The sequence below is a fragment of the Syngnathoides biaculeatus genome, chromosome 17, assembly GCF_019802595.1.
Source record: "Syngnathoides biaculeatus isolate LvHL_M chromosome 17, ASM1980259v1, whole genome shotgun sequence".
In the NCBI taxonomy this organism is placed as follows: domain Eukaryota; kingdom Metazoa; phylum Chordata; class Actinopteri; order Syngnathiformes; family Syngnathidae; genus Syngnathoides; species Syngnathoides biaculeatus.
In genome coordinates this window covers 2,795,832-2,814,914 of record NC_084656.1, presented here as the reverse complement: position 1 = coordinate 2,814,914, position 19,083 = coordinate 2,795,832, and the positions used below count along the sequence as shown (strand labels likewise).

Genomic DNA, 19,083 nt, shown 5'->3' with positions numbered 1-19,083 from the left:
TCAGTTTTATTGCAGACACTTGTGAAGTTGTGTGTAAGCAGGATGGGCCGTATATGACGCAACGCGCTTATGTCATCGATGCGTGGATGTGGAAGTGAAGTTACTTGGGTGAAGAGCGGCAATGCAATGGTTGCAAAATGTGACACCAAATTGAGAAGAGACAGAGGAAAAAAAAAAGACGATAAAAGTGTGGTAGCATTTCATAGTGAAATAACAGGTGAGCAGCCGTTCATTGTAATACGACCCTCTTCCGCCAATTATGATGTTGCATCGCGGGAAACAAGAGACAGAGGTGATGTTAACATAGGACAACTCAGTAATCTTAACGTTAGTCTAACACAGAGGTGCTCAATGTGTCGATTGTAATCGAGAGGTTTTGGTCGATCGTGTGACGACGTGGCAAAAAAAAAAAAGATGTCAGCCTATCATTCATCTCAAAACTTGATTCAGGTCTGGCAGATATGTCGGTCGCACACACATAAAGGCGCATTCTAGGAAGTTAGCCTCCTATTTACGGTCTCTCTTTTGCTTTCTCCACGCCAGTTGCGGCGATGCATGCGTGCCCCTGGTGGTTTGTCAAATTTAGAAGACATTTATTTTTACACTACAGGGATTTGAAGGCTATTTAGTAGAGCATACTCACTTGACAACGTCAACATGTAATGTGTATGTTGTTGGAATTTCCATGCTGTGGTGTTCTGCTGGTTCCCACGAGCACTTGAGGTTTTTGGAAATATAAAGCTTCTCCTGAACTGCTATACAGGTCAGATTTTTGGGTTTCTCTGGAAAATCTAAAATTGGAATAGAAAGAAAACAAGTCAAAGGCAGAAGTATCTCAATACTCTAATCTTAATTCCATGTTTCAATCTAAGTAAAAAAAGGTGTTTGAGCTCCTATCGGAACACAGCATGCACAGCACTTTGCCGGGAATGTCCACTTTTTGTTTGGATTCGGTTAGACATGTTGATACCGTTTTCGGTCCTATCTGCACGGTTACACTTTTTTTTAAGCCATGCCCGTCTGAAACAGTTTTTGATTCCAGCATCCTTGTCAATTGCCCTCGCTCGATCTTCATCCTTTTTTTCTAACACTTTCGCCATCGTAAAACTATGAACACACCGTTGCTCAGTTCGCACCATTACTTGGCTAACCAACAAGTTACACTGCGATTTCTGAGAACCGAGAACACGTACATGGCAATGGTGAAACTCGATTAACCACTGACACGATTGGATCGTTATACTGTATAACTCTGTTGTCCAATCGAGTAATTTGCCGCAAACGAGTTTTAATGTTTATGTCGCAAAACGCAAATATTTACACTACCGAGCAAGTTAGAACGGCATATGATAGTCGTGCTTGTGCTAGCACTAAGCTGGCCCACCACCGAGAGGCAGGCGCACGATACACCCCCCCGCCCCCCACCTGAAATTTTTTTCAACGGATTTGCGCTTAACTCAAGAATGGTCATTTTGGTCTGAAAATTTCTTATCCCTGAAAGTTAATATGTTGCCTTCTATATTTAAAATACAGAATTAGCTTTTTGTGCACTGTATTGTCTATGATTTCATCCTCGATCAGGCTGTGCCAAGATGTAATTTTAACATTATACACCATCTCATCCTGTACTTTCTACTTTGGCATCAGACCAGACCTTTTCTACTCAAAAAAAAGAGAAAATTTCATGCAGTTTCACCACTTTTTTTTCTATTATTCACATACTCCGACATTCATTAAAGCAACAGCACTTGTTTTTTGTTTTTTAAACTTTGTCATTATTTCGAGAGTAAACAAGCAGCATGTCTAGCTCGCTTTGCTCTACGTTGACCAGATTGTGTGAGTGGACGGCATTTGTAATTATGAGTGTAACCCTTTAAGAGCAGAAGGTGGGCGGAGTCAGGTAAGCTAGCAGGAGACCATGAGCTTCTGTGTTTAAAAAAAAAAAAGAGGCTGTGGTTCACTATGCTGGAACGGTTTTCACGTGCGCTGAGAGTGCGTGAAAAGTGTGCGATCTCGCAGTCGCGCAGCTTAGAGGGATCATTGGTTACATTATATATGTAGTTACCTTGAACAGTATTGAACTACATGTGGTTGAAGAGTAAGGATAGGTGAGCTAAAGAGTTAATTTATCATTAAAGAATTTTGCCAATTAGGTAGAACGGTTAATAACGCTTGTGTTGCAGTAACTGCAATAATTTGAGGGCAGTACTTGGCTCAACCAGCGAACATGCTCGTTTGTGGTCTAAGCAACAACAACAAAGAGGTACTTGAGATCTTGGAGCCTACTTCATGTTCTCTGACAGATTCTTTTTATGTGATTTCTTGATTCAACAAATACAGTGGTAAGCAGGTTTGCATGTGGCTTGAGACACTGGGACTCACCTTCCCCAAATTTTTTGTTAGTCACAGTGACTTTGTGATTTAACGGACAGGCAATTACTTTACCACGGAGGGTCAGAAAGTTTTTAAATTATTTTTCTTTATAAATTGAATTGGCATTTGAAAACTGTATTTCGTATTTCCTTGGGTTGTCGCTGAGTGATATTAAATTGGTTTGATGATTTGAAACTTTTGGGTGTGATATAAAAAAAAAGAAGAAAAAAGAAATCAGGTAGGAGCAAATACTTTTTCATGGCACTGTAAACTAAATATGAATCTAATATGTGTTAAATTACTCTAATGGGTAACTTACAGGCTTTTCTTAGAGAGATCCCATGAATAAATTTGCCCTTATTCAAGAAAACATAGTTAGATTGTTTCTTGCAGTGGCAAAATAACCATTCTAGCTTTTCATTGTTCACAGGGATAGTGACACTAAGTGCTGATTCGTTGAGCTTAGTGTACTGATTGTCCGGGATAACGGTCTTGGACAGATTCCAGTATAGGTCATCTGCTGTGACTTCAGTTGTGCCGTTGATTACACATGTAGCTGTGAAGTTAGTTCCTATTTGGAGCAGTGGAGACTGCGGCGTTATCACCAAATAGCTGCCAGTTTCTGAAAGACAAATTAAAACAGTGATTTTGACCCCTTAATTTTGACATTCATTAGAAAACTGGAGACAACAGATGATAGGAATATGAGATTTAATGAGAAAAACAATAATTCCTATAAATAAAGTAAGGCTATTAGTCTGAATAGTTTTTATAGCTACACCTTACAGAAAAGTCTCCAGCACAACAAAAAAATGATGGGATTTGGATCCAGCCCATCCAGGCTTAAGGCTCATAGTCACAGAGCAATATAGATTTGTTCAATTCATAACAGTATGCCATTTCATTTAATTTCCATTGTCCCAAAATCATTGGCCTGAACCATCCAATATTTTTATCCCTTTAATAAGAATTCGGTTGCAGTTGTACGATTATGAAGGGTTGCCTAGATACAAAGCTGTCTCTGTTAATCTCAGTCTTTATTAAAATTAATGACTTGATTGATAAAAAGGAAAAAATAAGGTTTTCAATAGTATAACAATGACAATCTTCATCGTTAATAAATTATCACCTCAGTATTTGTTAGTGTTTTTATTGCATTAACCTAATAATGGTAGAACCAGTTGCAGTCTGAATCAAAGTACATGAGATTTTTTTGTTCTTTTAGAAGTGGGCGATACGGGCAAATAAAATGTTTGTTTTAATTTTACATTAATAATAATGTGACAATATCTTGAAAAAGGTGGATCACACTCCTCAGCCTCCCCGGTAAGGTCTGTCAAGGGTGCTGGAGAGGAAGGTTCGTCCGGAAGTCATATCTAAGATTCGGGAGGAGCAATGTGGTTTTCATCCTGGCTGTGGAACAGTGGACCACCTCTACACTCTCGGCAGGATCCTCAAGGATGCATGGGAGTTCGCCCAACCAGTCTACATGTGTTTCGTTGACTTGGAGAAGGCATTCATGTCACTCAGGGAGTCCTGTGGGGGTTCTTCAGAAGGATGGGGTACCTAACTCCATATGGGCTATTCGGCTGAACAAGATCCCGGATACAAGTGGCGCAAACAAGTTTAGGGTGAGAAGCTCGGTCATCTGGGAGGTGTCGAGCCGCTGCTCCTCCGTATTGAGAGGAGCCAGATGAGATGAGGATCTGCTCCGGATGCCTCGTGGACGCCTCCCCGGTGAGGTGTTCCGGGCATGTCCCCTCGGAAAAAGATCACGGGGACGACCCAGGACACGCTGGAGACACTATGTCTCTCAGTTGTCCTGGGAACGGCTCGGGATCCCTACTGAAGGAAGAAGTGGCTGGGGAAAGGGAAGTCTGGGTATCCCTGCTGAAGCTACTTCCTTCATGGGTTTCATTCCGTGGGATGCGGGGTGGGGGCGCGGAGAACCCAGAGAAAACCCATGCAGCCACGGTCGCCATCATCAGAAGGCTAGCTACCTAATTGCTAATGAAATCGCAATGGCTTCAAAGCTCACTGTTTTAAAACAAATTACCCTGTCAGACGAAAGGAAGAACACCCTGCCGGAAAACAACTCTGCTAGAGTGTTCTGTGGGAGAGTCATCAATGATCATCCGTGACAAACACGTCCTAGGTGAAGAACCAGACAATGTACAGCTCAAGGACCCCTTATGATGATGACAAACTATGGACTTGGGTTTCCCTTGCTCAGATGCAGGTCACCAGGACTTCCCTCTGGAGGTGTGGCTTGAAGGTGAGTGCCTGTTAGCAGGGCCTGCACCCATAGGGCCCAATTAGGCACAGCGCAAAAGGGTAATATAGGTCCCATGGGCTCACCCCCTCTGGTGAGGGGTCCTAAGGGTTGGGTGCAGTGGGAGCTGGACAGTGACTGATCCAGGGCTCCAGAAGCTATCTTTAAGGATGTAGAACGCTGTCTCTCTGGCATAGAACGAGCCCGACCTGGTATGTGAGGTTGAGAAGTTCTGACAAGATATGGTCAAGCTTACCTTCACAAAGGGCATGGGCAGTTCAGAATGCCCACACTTTTGTGGACTCCTTTGAGAGGGTGCTGGAGAACGCTCCCGCTGGGGACTCCAACGTTCTGCTGAAGGACTCCAATGCTCATTTGGGCAATGATAGTGAGACATGGAAGGGCATAATTGAGAGCAACACCCCCCTCCACGTCAACCCCGCCAACATCCGAGCGATCTGCTGTTATTGGACTTCTGTGCTTATCACCAATTTTGATGAGCATTCAGATGTTTTTGAGCATTCCTTAACTTTCCCAGTTTTATGTTGCCCCTGTCCCAGCTTTTTGGGAAAGTGATTTGGGCATCAAATTCAAAATGAGACAAAAAACAATTAGCAAACCAGAAATAACAAAAAACAAAAAGCAAAACAGAAAAAAATAATATTCATCAGTTTAAACATTAAATATCTTGTCAACTGTAGTACAGTGGTCCCACGTTATCCCTGGGGGTTACATTCCATACCCCTCCCACGAATAACAAAAATCTACAAATATTGGATGCAGTATTAAAAAAACTATATGTGCCATATTTTGCGACCATGAGGCGCACTTAAAAAATCTTAATTTTTTTCCAAAATGGAGAACACAGTGCACGAGTTCCATAATCTGTAGATGTTGTGTGACTAGACCAATGAAGTACACTTAAAAACACCGGTTACATTGTTAGCATGGATGCCAGCATGTGTTTCACCGTGTATGTAAGCTACCAAATGATGGCGCTCACAAGGCAGTGAGGAGTAATTGAAATTTTACATTTGTAAGCAAAAGTAACTTACATTGTCCCACACACTGACAGTGTAGGGAAGTCATTACTCAAGATGTTTACACTCACGGTGTAACTTTAAAACTAAAATTATCACCACAGCCAACAGAATAGCATAACTAGCAAATAAAAATATGACTGAAGAAATAACTGACATAAAACATGCCATTTAAAATGGAATTTAGATCCTCCCAGCATGCTTTGCACGCTTCCAGCATGCTTCTAAGCTTCTGAGAGGAACTTTAGGTCGTGAAAGTGCGGTACATTATGGGAGAAAGAGAGGAAAAAGAAAGAGCAAAATCCACAAATATGCGGGGCCGCGAACTGTGGACTATGAATGGGCAAGGGCACACTGCATATTCAATTGCTTGTAAGTTGCAAAGACTGCAACTGGCTGACAACCAACATAAGGTGTACCTGCCTCTTGACCAGAGTCAGCTATGATGGGCTCCAGCATGCGCGTGACCTGCAACCCTAACAAGATTAAGCGGTGTTGAAAATGGATGGATTTATAAATTATTGTATTCATTTTCTAGTGATGCACCAAAACGCTTTTGGCTTCAAACTGAAAAACTTTAGTCACCAAGATAAAATAACTGAAATAACATTGCTTCTTGCCGCTAGCTCTTTGTTTTGCCGTAGCCGACATGAGAGTGTATCCACAGAAGACTTAAAAATATTTACTAATAACAGACATTGCCCTAAAGAGCTTAACTGACTGCAGTCAATGATTGTAAGGTTACTATTTTACATACAACTTAAAGACACGGTTTAAAAATAACAGTGATTTGATGTTATATGATGTTCATTGACTGATTTAAAAAAAAAGAAGTAACTTACAAATCTTTTTTCATTAAGTTTTTTTTTAATCAAGTAAATATTTGGATGCTTCACTTGAGTCTTCTCATCCTAAAGCTGTGCTTCTCAATTGTTTTCTGTTTCAACCCCCTAGGGAAGAAGAAAAAAATTTGAGAAGCACTGTAAAGTAGCAGTACTCTTACTTGAGTACACCATTTGGATCTTCTACCCACCTTTGAAAGAGGACAATATTTACTAAAGTTTATTGCATAAAATGCGTGTGCGCGCACACATACACACACTTGCCTTCATGGACACCCACACGAGCGGCAGGGTTGTGACAATCTGTCAGTCAGTCTGTCAAGAGTGTTTCAAGAAGTGTATTGCAAATGGTGTGTTTGTTTATTTAGGTAGCTATTTGGCATGTGATGTCTCCTGTAGGCATACATTCGAAGTGATATGTACATTTAAAGATTTTCTTTTGTACCGTGGACTCGTAGAATACCTGGAACTTGACAGCTGCTGAAAGTAACTAAACTTACTTTTATCTAACTTTGTTACATTTTAAATCAAGTAATCAGTGAAGTAGGTAATTTACTCTTAAGATCAAGCAATCAGTAAAGTAACTAACATAATTTCTCGTGTAATGCGTCCTGAAGTATAATGCGCACCCCCAAAGTTGACCCTAAAAAAAAAAGTAAAATAAAAAAAAAATTAAAAAAAAAAAAAATCAGGAAAACCCTTCTACCAATAAACAATGCGCACCACCAATTTGCTGCAATCCGTATGATGAAAATCTTAGGAATTATCTGTATTTCTATTTCTCTAGGTTTGTATTTCGTTGTTTGTACTTGTATTGTTTTTCAAAAAAGTCTGTACAACAATCACTCATAAAAATAATAATTATAATAATGGACTGATTCAGTGGTAATATATGTCGGGACAGGCCACAGGACATGCTTCTCCAGGTCCCTGCAATTGTTAGAACAGAATCCCTCAACCAACTAAAATAAATGCTCAACGATGGCATAACATTTTATTAATTCTGTTAACACATATTATAGTATCAAATAATTAAACTATTTTACACTGTTTAACTTAAACATTTTTCTCCATTACATATTTGTGCATAGTGACATTTACCCACTACGTTACACATCCTTGGCCAAGATTCCAAAAGAAGGATCTGACTCATCTCCAATTCGAAAAATATCAATTTTCATCCTCTGTGCCATCCATGGCGTTTGTGAGGAAACATTTTTTTTTAATCCTAAGAGTCTTGGTTCCCATTATTCCTCATTATTGTCAGCGCTTTGAGGGGAGAGTCCACCGTGCAAACAGCGCAGCCTCGTGCCCCTGTTCGGCTACAATCTTCACAGCGTCAGGTTGCTTTCAAAACGAGAGCTCAAACTACATAGAAATGAGCGTAATGAGCACTTTTAAAAACCTAAGCATTTCCATTGTGTGCGCTATTTTTTTTAAATGATCATACGATCGTACTACGTGGTTTCAAGTCACGTTGTTTTGCTTCCGGTTTGGTCGAATCATCGACTGGAGTGATGACATTTCTTTTAAAAGCGGCTCCACAACTAGCCCTTGTAGTCGACATTTTTTGTCTTCGTTTAAGTTAAAACAAACTCACAGGCAGTCGTTTCTGATGTTTGGTGCAGTAGCAACGAATGTGCTTCACTAATGACCGTAGAATGCAAAGCTTCCCCCCCACCACAGGAGGTCAGACTTCAGAGTTCAGATTGGTCGCGCACATTACTATAATATATAAATGTGCAACCTAAGACATCGAATATCATATCTAAATTTGTATGTATACCTTTTTTTACCCACTCTATGTACCTGTACGCAACTATACAATGTGATTGTATTTTTTATTTTCCATCCATACCTAAATATAATGCGCTCAATTGAGTTTTTGAAAATATTTTGGGAAAAAAGTGCTTATTATTCGAGAAATTACGGTAAATTACTTTTTCAAGGTAAGTGCGGGAACATTGTTGTTAACATAAGGTGAATGCTTTTTGTGTGCCATTTTGCACTGCCCAAATTACTTATGTGTCACGGGTAACGTCTTGAAATACAATGCCGACCTGCGGAGACAAACACGCGTTGTGTCAGTTGTCAACGCAGCATAAGGCTTCTTTGTACTGCACTTGCGTGCTCGACAGCAGCTACATTACATCATGAGACTGACAACTTGGGGCCTATGCGGCACTTGCCGTCCACACTGCACTAACTGTCGCAGCACACACAATTTAGAGGAGATCATCTCTCGTGATTGGTCCGTTTGAGTCACATGCTGTGATGACCGACTCAGCTTTCCCCTGGACTCGATCCCACACAACACCTACATCACTGCTGTCTTGATCAATTTTGCAGTACTGAAAGTATAATCTAGCTCCATTTGTTCTAGCAGATACTGATTCATGGTCTCTATTGTTGCTTTGTTCCTTGTTTCACAAAAGAAAGTTAACAAGAGCTATCGGAAAAGGCACCCTGTAGTGCTTGGCAAATAGCAGCCATAGCGACACCCCACTTGGAGGAGGACTGCAGGATATTTTGCAGACAGCGCACATGAGTTGCGCTGGTCAGAAGGAGCTACATTGTGTCTTTGTGGATCTAGAGAAAGCCTATGACAGAGTACCAAGAGAGGAACTGTGGTACTGCATGCGTAAGTCTGGTGTGGCAGAGAAGTATGTTAAAATAGTACAGGACATGTATGATGGCAGCAGAACAATGGTGAGGTGTGCATTAGGTGTGAGAGAGGAATTTAAGGTGGAGGTGGGACTGCATCAGGGATCAGCTCTGAGCCCCTTCCTGTTTGCAGTGGTAATGGATAGGCTGACAGATGAGGTTAGACTGGAATCCCCTTGGACCATGATGTTCGCAGATGATATTGTCATATGCAGTGAAAGCAGGGAGCACGCAGAGGAACAATTGGAAAGATGGAGACATGCACTGGAAAGGAGAGGAATGAAGATTAGCCGAAGTAAAACAGAATATATGTGCGTGAATGACAAAAGTAGAGGGGGAAGAGTGAGGCTACAGGGAGAAGAGATAGCGAGGGTGGACGACTTCAAATACTTGGGGTCAACAATACAGAGCAATGGAGAGTGTGGTCAGGAAGTGAAGAAACGGGTCCAAGCAGGTTGGAACAGCTGGCGAAAGGTGTCTGGTGTGTTATGTGACAGAAGAGTCTCTGCTAGGATGAAGGGCAAAGTTTACAAAACAGTGGTGAGGCCGGCCATGATGTACGGATTAGAGACGGTGGCGCTGAAGAAACAACAGGAAGCTGAACTGGAGGTGGCAGAAATGAAGATGTTGAGCTACTCGCTCGGAGTGACCAGGTTGAATAGGATTAGAAATGAGCTCATTCGAGGGACAGCCAAAGCTGGATGTTTTGGAGACAAGATTCGAGAGAGCAGACTTCGATGGTTTGGACATGTTCAGAGGCGAGAGAGTGAGTATATTGGTAGAAGGATGCTGAGGATGGAGCTCCCAGGCAAAAGAGCGAGAGGAAGACCAAAGAGAAGGTTTATGGATGTGGTGAGGGACGACATGAGGGCAGTTGGGGTTAGAGAGGAAGATGCAGGAGATAGGCTAAGATGGCAAAAGATGACACGCTGTGGCGACCCCTAACGGGACAAGCCGAAAGGAAAAGAAGAAGAAGAAGCACATGAGTTGCGCTTGAGTAAGCACTGTGTGCGGGATAACCGCCATGATGTCAGCGTGGTCACCGCCCAAACAAGTATAAAGAGGGTTTCACTAATCATCACCTACCTCAATGAAAGTGAATAAACAACACTTTCAGACAAAGATTACTACTGTCAAAAAGGCTGGGAGAAAGATGCACTGAAACAGGTACAAAATGCTAGTCACTAAGCTTTCGTGACAAGATATCACAAAATACAAACATAAGTGATTAGAGAACTTTGAAGAGCTAAATACTGTTTACTGGGGGAATATTGTACTATACAAAGCTAGCCATCTCTAACAAGGACGTTAAACCGAAATGAATTAATACGTTACAACCCCGACGTCACTTGAAAAGATGGACCCTGCATCCATCCATCCATTTTCTTGAGCCTCTTATCCTTACAGTTATCTTCAGGCAGGAAGCGGTGTACACCCGGAACTGGTTCCAAGCCAAATGCAGGGCACATAGAAACAATCAATCATTCGCACTCACAATCACAATCACACCTAGGGGTAATTTAGAGTATCCAATTAATGCATGTTTTGGGGATGTGAGAAGAAATTGAAACGTCAGGAGAAAACTCACAAAGGCACAAGGAGAACATGCAAACCCCACACCGCCCAGGATTTGGACCTCAGTCCTCAGAACTGTGAGGCAGACGCTCTAACCTGTTGCACCAGCGTGACGCCAGAGTTGGACCTAGTAGTCTAAAAGTAAATTAATACAACAAAAAATTATAATACAAGCTAACTATTATGAGTCCTACTGTGGGGAAATTTGAATAATTTCTGCACCAATCATGGATATGGGAAATACAAAAAGAACATGCTAGAGAAGACATTTGACTCCAAATGCCTCCAACATTCCAAGAATAATGCAATGAATAAATATACTAAAATAAATATTAAAGTCATAATTTATGAAAGATTATAGAGTAATGATTATGTTGTAGAAATGAACAGTATATAGAATTATTTTTACACAATCAGCCTACATAATACACTGAAATCACTGCCTACGTCAATTCTGACAAATTGTTCTGGAAGTGAATTTTTATACATGATAGCGTTCGTAGAATTTGTTTCAGTGTTTTCTTTGACTCATGTTCCATTTTGTGACAGTTTCCATTTTAATCCCATTCATCCATTTTCTGAGCCGCTTATCCTCACAAGGTTCGCAGGAGTGCTGCAGCCAATCCCAGCTGTCATCGGGCAGGAAGCGGGTTACACCCTGAATTGGTTGCCAGACAATCGCAGGGCACATGAAGACAAACAGTCGCACTCACAATCACACCTAGGGGCAATTTAGAATGGACAGTTAATGCATGTTTTTGGGATGTGGGAGGAAATTGGAGTGCCCAGAGAAAATCCACCCAGGCATGGGGAGAACATGCAAACTCCATAAAGGCGGGGCCAGGATTTTGACCCCGGTCCTCATAAATGTGAGGCAGGCATTCTAACCAGTCCCACCACCTTGCCACCAGAAGACAGACCTATTAGTCTAAAAGTACATCAATACAAGATATTTATAATATAAGATAACCTTTATTACTCCCACTGTGGGGAAATTTGCATAATTTCTGCAGCAATAGTGGCTATAGGAAAAGAGCATTCTAGAGAAGACATTTGGATGCAAATGCATCCACCATTCCAAGAATGATCCAATAAATAAATGTACTAAAATAACAATTAATAATATAATAATTTTAAAGTATAATTTATGAAAGATTATAGAGTAATGATTATGGTGTAAAATTAAACAGTATATCGTATTATTTTTACACTATTAGCCTACATAGCACAATGAAATCACTGTCCTTCTGTAATCTTCTTAACATAATTCTAAAAATACGTCAATTCAGACAAATTGTTCTGGAATTGAATATATACATGTCGGTATTGCTCTCATAACATATTGTTTGTTTTCTTTGACTCGTGCTCCATTTGGTGACAACTTTATATATTAATCCCAATTGTTTTTTTTTTCTTTTTTGTTAAATAGAACATTACAAATGCTTAATAAAATGTACAGACCTGCTGAAGACGAAGCAGAAGACAAACATGCTAGCAGGATCAACAGTTGAAGCCTTCTCGTCGACAACATGGTCATGGTGGTCTGTCAGACAAAAACAAATGTTACATATTCAACATTATAAATAACCACTGATGTTAATACAAATATTTTAAGTCTTCCATCCTGGATTAGTACTAGTACAACTACGAAATGCGTCGAGTCGTAACCCTTCAGTCATGATAATATTAAAAAAATAGGTTATGGGATCGTAGTTACAAACTAATTTGTTTATTAAAATAGACACGTATGATTGGTAATATAAAGCGGAGATAGGCTCCAGCACTCCCGCGACCTTTGTGAGGAGAAGCGGCTCAGAAATGGATGGATGAAGACGAGTTACATTATGTGCATTTTGCGTAATCGCTTCACTCGACGATTTATCTAAACGCCATAATTGTTCAATCTGACGGGAAATTTATATTACTTACCTAAATGGTGCCAGTATTAGTCCATGTAAAATCTTACACTAACGTTGTCGTCATTTGTGTGGAGTAACTGTTAAAACGAGTTGTCTACGTGCCATGGTTTGGGTTACTTCTGGCGACTGTTAGGACCACCCATTTCCCGTCAAAGACGCTAGCTCCTGTCGTCATAACCTGCCGCGGTGCATCAACAGATCTGAATAAATGCGGATGGACAAACTCCTCTTGATTGTTATGTCCTGATTAAGTGTGGATCTGTCCAAGGCTCGACATCTCTACTTTATGATTCGTTACTAACGCTGTCAATATTTGGCCAAAACGTATGTTTCAGATGTCACTTCCATTTTCCATGGAAGTGTTTTCCAGTAAGTTTCCGCCTGGTGTTCCCCTAGCAAAGGAAATGGCAGTAAAACAAACAAGAGTGTGATTTGTCATCCCTCGCAATAAATTTACTTCTGCCGGTATAGTGACTTCCCATTCTGGCAAAATGCAACAAGTTTACTATGATACGTCTGGCACAGCATAGACAGAGATGGGCAAACTTTGTTGCTCAAAGGCCACATTAAAAAAAAAAACGGCTGGTGAGGTACAGTACACAAAAAGTGGAAAAACTGCCCCATCTTTAATCATTTATTATGTTGTTAAATCACTGATGGTGTAGTGGCATACCCGCCTGACTATCAGGTGCACGCAGTGTGGGTTCAGTTTTCACTCAGTGATGATGTGCCTTGCGACTGACTGCGACTAGTTCAGAGTGTAGTCTGCCTTTCGCCGGAAATCGGCTGGGATAGGCTCCAGCGCCCCATGACCCTAACCAGGATAACTGCTATTGAAAATGGATGGATATAATGCATTTGGCAGCACTGTGGATGACTGATTAGCATATCTGTCCCAGACTTCTGAGGACTGGGGTTCAAATAGCAGCCTTCTCTGTGTGGAGCTTGTATGTTCTCCCCGTGGCTATGTGGGTTTTCTCCTTCAATCTTGATTTCCTCTCATATCCCAAAAACCATGCCTGAGAGATTAAGTGAAGACTCTTAATAGGTGTGAATGTGAGTGTGACTACTTGTTTATATATGCTCTGGGATTGGCTGATGACCAGTTCAGGGTGTACCCCACTTTTGCCTAGAAATAGCTGGGGTAGTCTCCAGCACATTTGTGACCCTGGTAAGTATAAGCTGAACAGAAAATGGACAAGTTTCCAGTGAGGGTTTAACTCAACCAAGGCTGGTCTTTGTCACCAATTGTGTTCCTGATTTTTATGGACAGAGCTTCTCGGGGCAGCCATGGTGTAGAGTGAGTCAGGTTTGGTGGCCTCTGTATTGCAACTTTGTTTTTTGCTGATGATGTTGTATTGTTGGCTTCATCAAGCCATTGTTTTTGCAAACTCTTTCTGACACCATAAGTAAGGAAGCAATCTTTGTGTTCTTTTATTACAAAAAGACAGAAAAGTCTTTATAAAGAGACGAAAAGTCTTACGAATCATCACCCCCTTTCTGAAGTCCAGGCTAAAAGTCCCTTCATTGCATTCAAATTAGAGACACAGGCGACACAAAGAGGTTAGCGCAGGGGTCGGGAACTTTTTTTGACTGAGAGAGCTATAAAGGCCAAATATTTTAAAATGTAATTTCGAAACAGCCATACAATATTTTAAAAACTAAGAACAGGTGTATTTACGCATTTATGTAAGACTAACACTTTTAGAGTACAATAAGTCTTTTCAATAATATAATTATGATGTTGCTAACCAATGATTTTAATGCGACTTCTGGTGCTTCATACGTCTTTAGATTAAGCTTCATGCAGGCATTGAGACTTCTGTACGTTTATCGTGAACGTAATTCAATTTGATTTACCATCATGCTGGTACGATGGTGAACAGTTTTTTTCCGACAAAGGCAAATCTTTTATTCATTTGATTATCTTCTTTTTATGCGAAGTTGGCAAAATGTTGATTGGCCACATCGAGGACGAATGCTTTGGCATACTCCCCATCTATGAATGTAGACACACAGCGGAACCCTCCCTCTCCCCAAATCTTAATCTTGTTGAAAACTTCAGTACTCATATTTTTTTCTTTGAGCGACCTTTGTCAAAAACATTTCCATAATTAGTTGTTGCGACACGATCGGCGTTCGACCCGAAGCCTGTGGACTATGGCAACCCCACGAGGACACACCTTCTCTGCGTCTTTTGCGTTGCCTGCACAACAGAAATCACATGTACGGTATGTCGTTATGAGGGTTCCGCGAGGCATATGCAACCATCAAAAGAACCAGATATGGCTTGCAAGCCATAGGTTCCCGACCCCTGGGTTAGCAGTTACCAGGGAAGCTGAGAGTTTCAGGAGAGGCACATAATGGACACATTTAGAAAAGTGATCATCACTGTGAGGATGACAGTATTACCTTCAGAAGTGGGAAGGCTGGTAACAAAGTCCAAGGCAATGTGAGACCACAGGCGACATGGAATCGGGAAAGGGTGCTGCAGGTGCAGCTAAAGCCTGGTGCAACGGTTTTCCTCTGGTGCAGTTTTGAGCTGTGGGCCCATTGCAGGACTTTGGAACATGCCAAATCCGGGATGAACAGGCGGTCATTGGGGGCCCGCTCCTGGGGTCAGATTTGGTCTTTTGGGCCTCCTTGACAATCGGCTTGATCTCCCATGAAGCATGTGGGCCGAAGAATGGGCTCAGGTTCTGCTGAACTAGTGGATGGTGAGTGGATACGGGACAAGGCATCTGCTTTTGTATTTCTGTAACAGGGACAGAAGGAGAGACTGAAATTAAACTGGGTGAGTAATAGGGCCCATCCAGTTTATTAGGGATTGAGGCGTTTAGCAGAACAGAGGTAAGCGAGGTTCTTGTGGTTAAACCAGATGACAAACAGTTGGACAGTCCCCTCCAGGCAGTGCTTCCACTCCTCCAGAGCCCACACTATATAGCTACAGTGAAGAAATTTGAACACCCTGCTATATTGCCAATTCTCCCACTTAGAAATCATGGAGGGGTCTGAAATTTTCATCGTAGGTGCATGTCCACTGAAATCACAATGTATGATTTTTTTTTAATGATTTATTTGTGTGATCCAGTTGCAAATAAGTATTTGAACACCTGTCTATCAGCTAGAAGTCCACCTTTTAAAGTCCAACTCCACTCCATGTATTATCCTGAATCAGATGCACTTGTGTGAGGTCGTTACCTGCATAAAGATACCTGTCTACCCCATACGATCAGTAAGACTCAAACTTGTAACATGGCCAAGACCAAAGAGCTGTCCGAAGACACCAAAGACAAAATTGTACAACTACACACGGCTGGAAAGAGCTACGGAGAAATTGCCAAGCAGCTTGGTGAAAAAAGGTCCACTGTTGGAGCAATCATTAGAAAATGGAAGAATCTAAACATGACGGTCAATATCAATCGGAGTGGAGCCCCATGCAAGATATCACCTCGTGGGGTTGCAATGATCCTTAGAAAGGTGAAGAATTATCCCAGGACTACACGACAGGACTTGGTCAATGACCTGAAAAGAGCTGGGACCACCATTTTCAAGGTGACTGTTGGTAATACACTAAGACGTCAAGGTTTGAAATCATGAATGGCACGGAAGGTTCCCCTGCTTAAACCAGCACATGTCAAGGTCCGTCTTACGTTTGCCAATGACCATTTAGATGATACAGAGGAGTCATGGGAGAAAGTTTTGTGGTCAGATGAGACCAGAATGGAACTTTTTGGTCATAATTCCATGAACTGTGTTTGGAGGAAGATGAATGATGAGTTCCATCCCAGGAACCCCATCCATACTGTGAAGCATGGGGGTGGTAGCATCATGCTTTGGGGTGTATTTCTGCACATGGGACAGGACGACTGCACTGTATTAAGGAGAGAATGACCGCGGCCATGTATTGTGAGATTTTGGGGAACAACCTCTTTCCCTCAGTCAGAGAATTGAAGATGGTCTTACAACATGACAATGACCTGAAGCACACAGCCAGGAAAATCAAGGAGTGGCTCCGTAAGAAAGAAGAAAAAACTGTTAACTCTGTGAGTGCAAACAAATCACTGATCTGAACTCATTGTTGTGATTTGCGCATTTTCACAATACTAGCATTCTCACCCCTCACAATAAGTAGTTAACATTTTGCTTCTCACAACTGTGTCAATCTGTTTACAGTATGGCGGCACAGTGACGCAGCTGTAAAGTGTTGGCCTCAGTGAGGCCCCGCCTGTGTGGAGTTTGCATGTTCTACCTGTGCCTGGGTGAGTTTTCTCCAGGCACTCCGGTTTCCTCCCACATATTAAAAACATGCAACATTAATTCAACACTAAATTACCCCCAGGTGTGAGGTTCGGGTTAGCTGTGATTGGCTGGCAACCAGTTCAGGGTGTACCCTGCTTCCTGCCTGTTGACAGCTGGGATAGGCTCCAGTCCACTCGCGACCCTCATGAGGACAAGCAGATAAGAAAAGGATGTTTACTACGTCTCTTGGCTGGTCTGGGAACTGCTCGGGATCTCCTCAGAAGAGTTAGATGAAGTGGCTGGGGAAAGGAAAATTTGGGCGTATCCGTTAAAGCTCCTGCCCCCACGACCTGACCTCAGATAAGTGGTATAGTAGAAAATGGATGGATGGATGTATAACATAAACATTCACAGGACAAGGAGGAAAAAGTAAGTGAACTGTTGGATTTAATAAGTGGTTGACCCTCCTTTGGCAGCGAAAACCTCAATGTTTCCTTAGTTCCAGATCAGACATGTACAACAGTCAGGATACATTTTGGGCCATTCTTCTGCAGGAAACTGTTTCAGTTCAGAAACATCTTTGGGAGGTCTGGTGTGAATAGCTCTTTTCAAATCTTGCCACAACTTTAAATGAGCCACTCCTTCGCAAGTATTTTCTTCTTCTGAAGCCATTGTGTTGTCCTGTTGCAACATCTAATCTCTTTCAACATATGGCCTCCAGTTCTTCTGTAAAATATCTTAAAATATCTCTGTAGATTATTGGTTGTCTCACCTCTTCTAGGTGTTGTGGGTTGATCCCTTATCTGTGTTATCTATGATGTTGTTCTATGTTTTTACCTGCGGCAGTCCATGATACCCTCTCGCTGTGTTACATGTCCTCGGACTCCAATTAACGCTCATTTCTACAGATACCTGTGTGATCTCTTACGCACATACAAGAAGCCAGTAGCATTTACATGGTGTTAGAAGATAGCAGATACGAACTATCGCTTGTGAATAACTTTTTTTTCTGGGCCATTTGTTTTCATTTTTTGGCGGACCTGATACTATGCTAACTGGCTAGCCGAGGCAAGGACCTCGTTCGTTCCAGGCCCCAGACACCCAGTCAGACCACAACCAAACGCAACAATTGCAGGGGGAGCCACACTGCTAAAAGAGAGAAATGTCCTGCTTATGGACAGCGATGCCACAAGTGCAACAAAATCAATCACTCCAAAAGCTGTTGCAGATCCAAGCTGTGGGACCAGGGCAAACGGCACAGGAAAGGCCTTAAACAGCCAGTGCGTGGAGTGTCAGTGGAACAGACATCAGCACAGGAAGATGCCACGTTCTATTTAGATGGTGTTGATGTTGCCTTCCAAATTAACATCGTTGATGCTCAGGATGAAGGATTTGTTACTGTGCAACTGAATGGAAAATCTGTGGAACTTAAAGTGGACACTGGGCGAAATGTAATGAGCTTTCACAAAATAATTTATGGAGGTGTCTACAAGACAGGAAAGACTATAAATGACTGATGCAAATCTCATCACGTATGGAGGCACCAGGATTGAAACAATGGGCCTCGCTATGCTGTCATGCTGCCTGTAGGAGCAACATCACACATTACCCTTTTTCATAGTGAGCGCAGATGTGCAGCCACTTCTCGGATGTTGTTTGTGTGTGTGGACATGGGAATCGTCAGGATGAGCCCTGATGTTTACCAGTCACTATGGGCAGCAATGCGGATTTCAGAACACAGACTCTCAAACAATACAAGGATGTTTTTGATGACAAACTTGGAAAGCTTCCAGTCACGTACTTGATGACACTGGACACCAACACACAACCCATGGTCCCACTAGCTCACTGCATTCTTGTAGCAGTGCAAGAAAGAGTGAAAGCAGAGCTCGATCGCATGCAAAACATGGGAGTTAGCACACCTGTCACAGAGCCCACAGACTAGGTTTCCTCTATGGTTGTAGCCCAAAAGAAGAACACGAGCAACATACGACTCTGCATCAATCCAAAAGATCTAAACATGGCACTCAAGAGCCCTCACCATCCAATGCGCTCTGGTGAGGAGGTGGCTGTTAGATGTCTGGGGCGGCCATGTTCTCCGTCCTGGATGCCAAGAACTGCTTTTGTCAAATCAGTCTAGACAAGAAATCCTCCAT

General features: G+C 42.0%; 1 protein-coding gene across 1 annotated transcript in view; it reads right to left on the bottom strand.

The window, feature by feature from the left end:
- The window catches only part of il6st (interleukin 6 cytokine family signal transduce), a 57,971-nt gene extending 45,092 nt beyond the window's left edge, over positions 1–12,879 (bottom strand). The window contains exons 1-4 of the mRNA XM_061801858.1: positions 12,696–12,879; positions 12,228–12,309; positions 2,693–2,995; positions 644–791 (exon numbers count right to left, since the gene is read on the bottom strand). Coding sequence (XP_061657842.1) covers positions 644–791; positions 2,693–2,995; positions 12,228–12,303 — 527 coding nt within the window. The 5' untranslated portion in view covers positions 12,304–12,309; positions 12,696–12,879. The remainder of the gene's footprint in view (positions 1–643; positions 792–2,692; positions 2,996–12,227; positions 12,310–12,695) is intronic.
- Between the last annotated feature and the right edge of the window lie 6,204 nt (positions 12,880–19,083).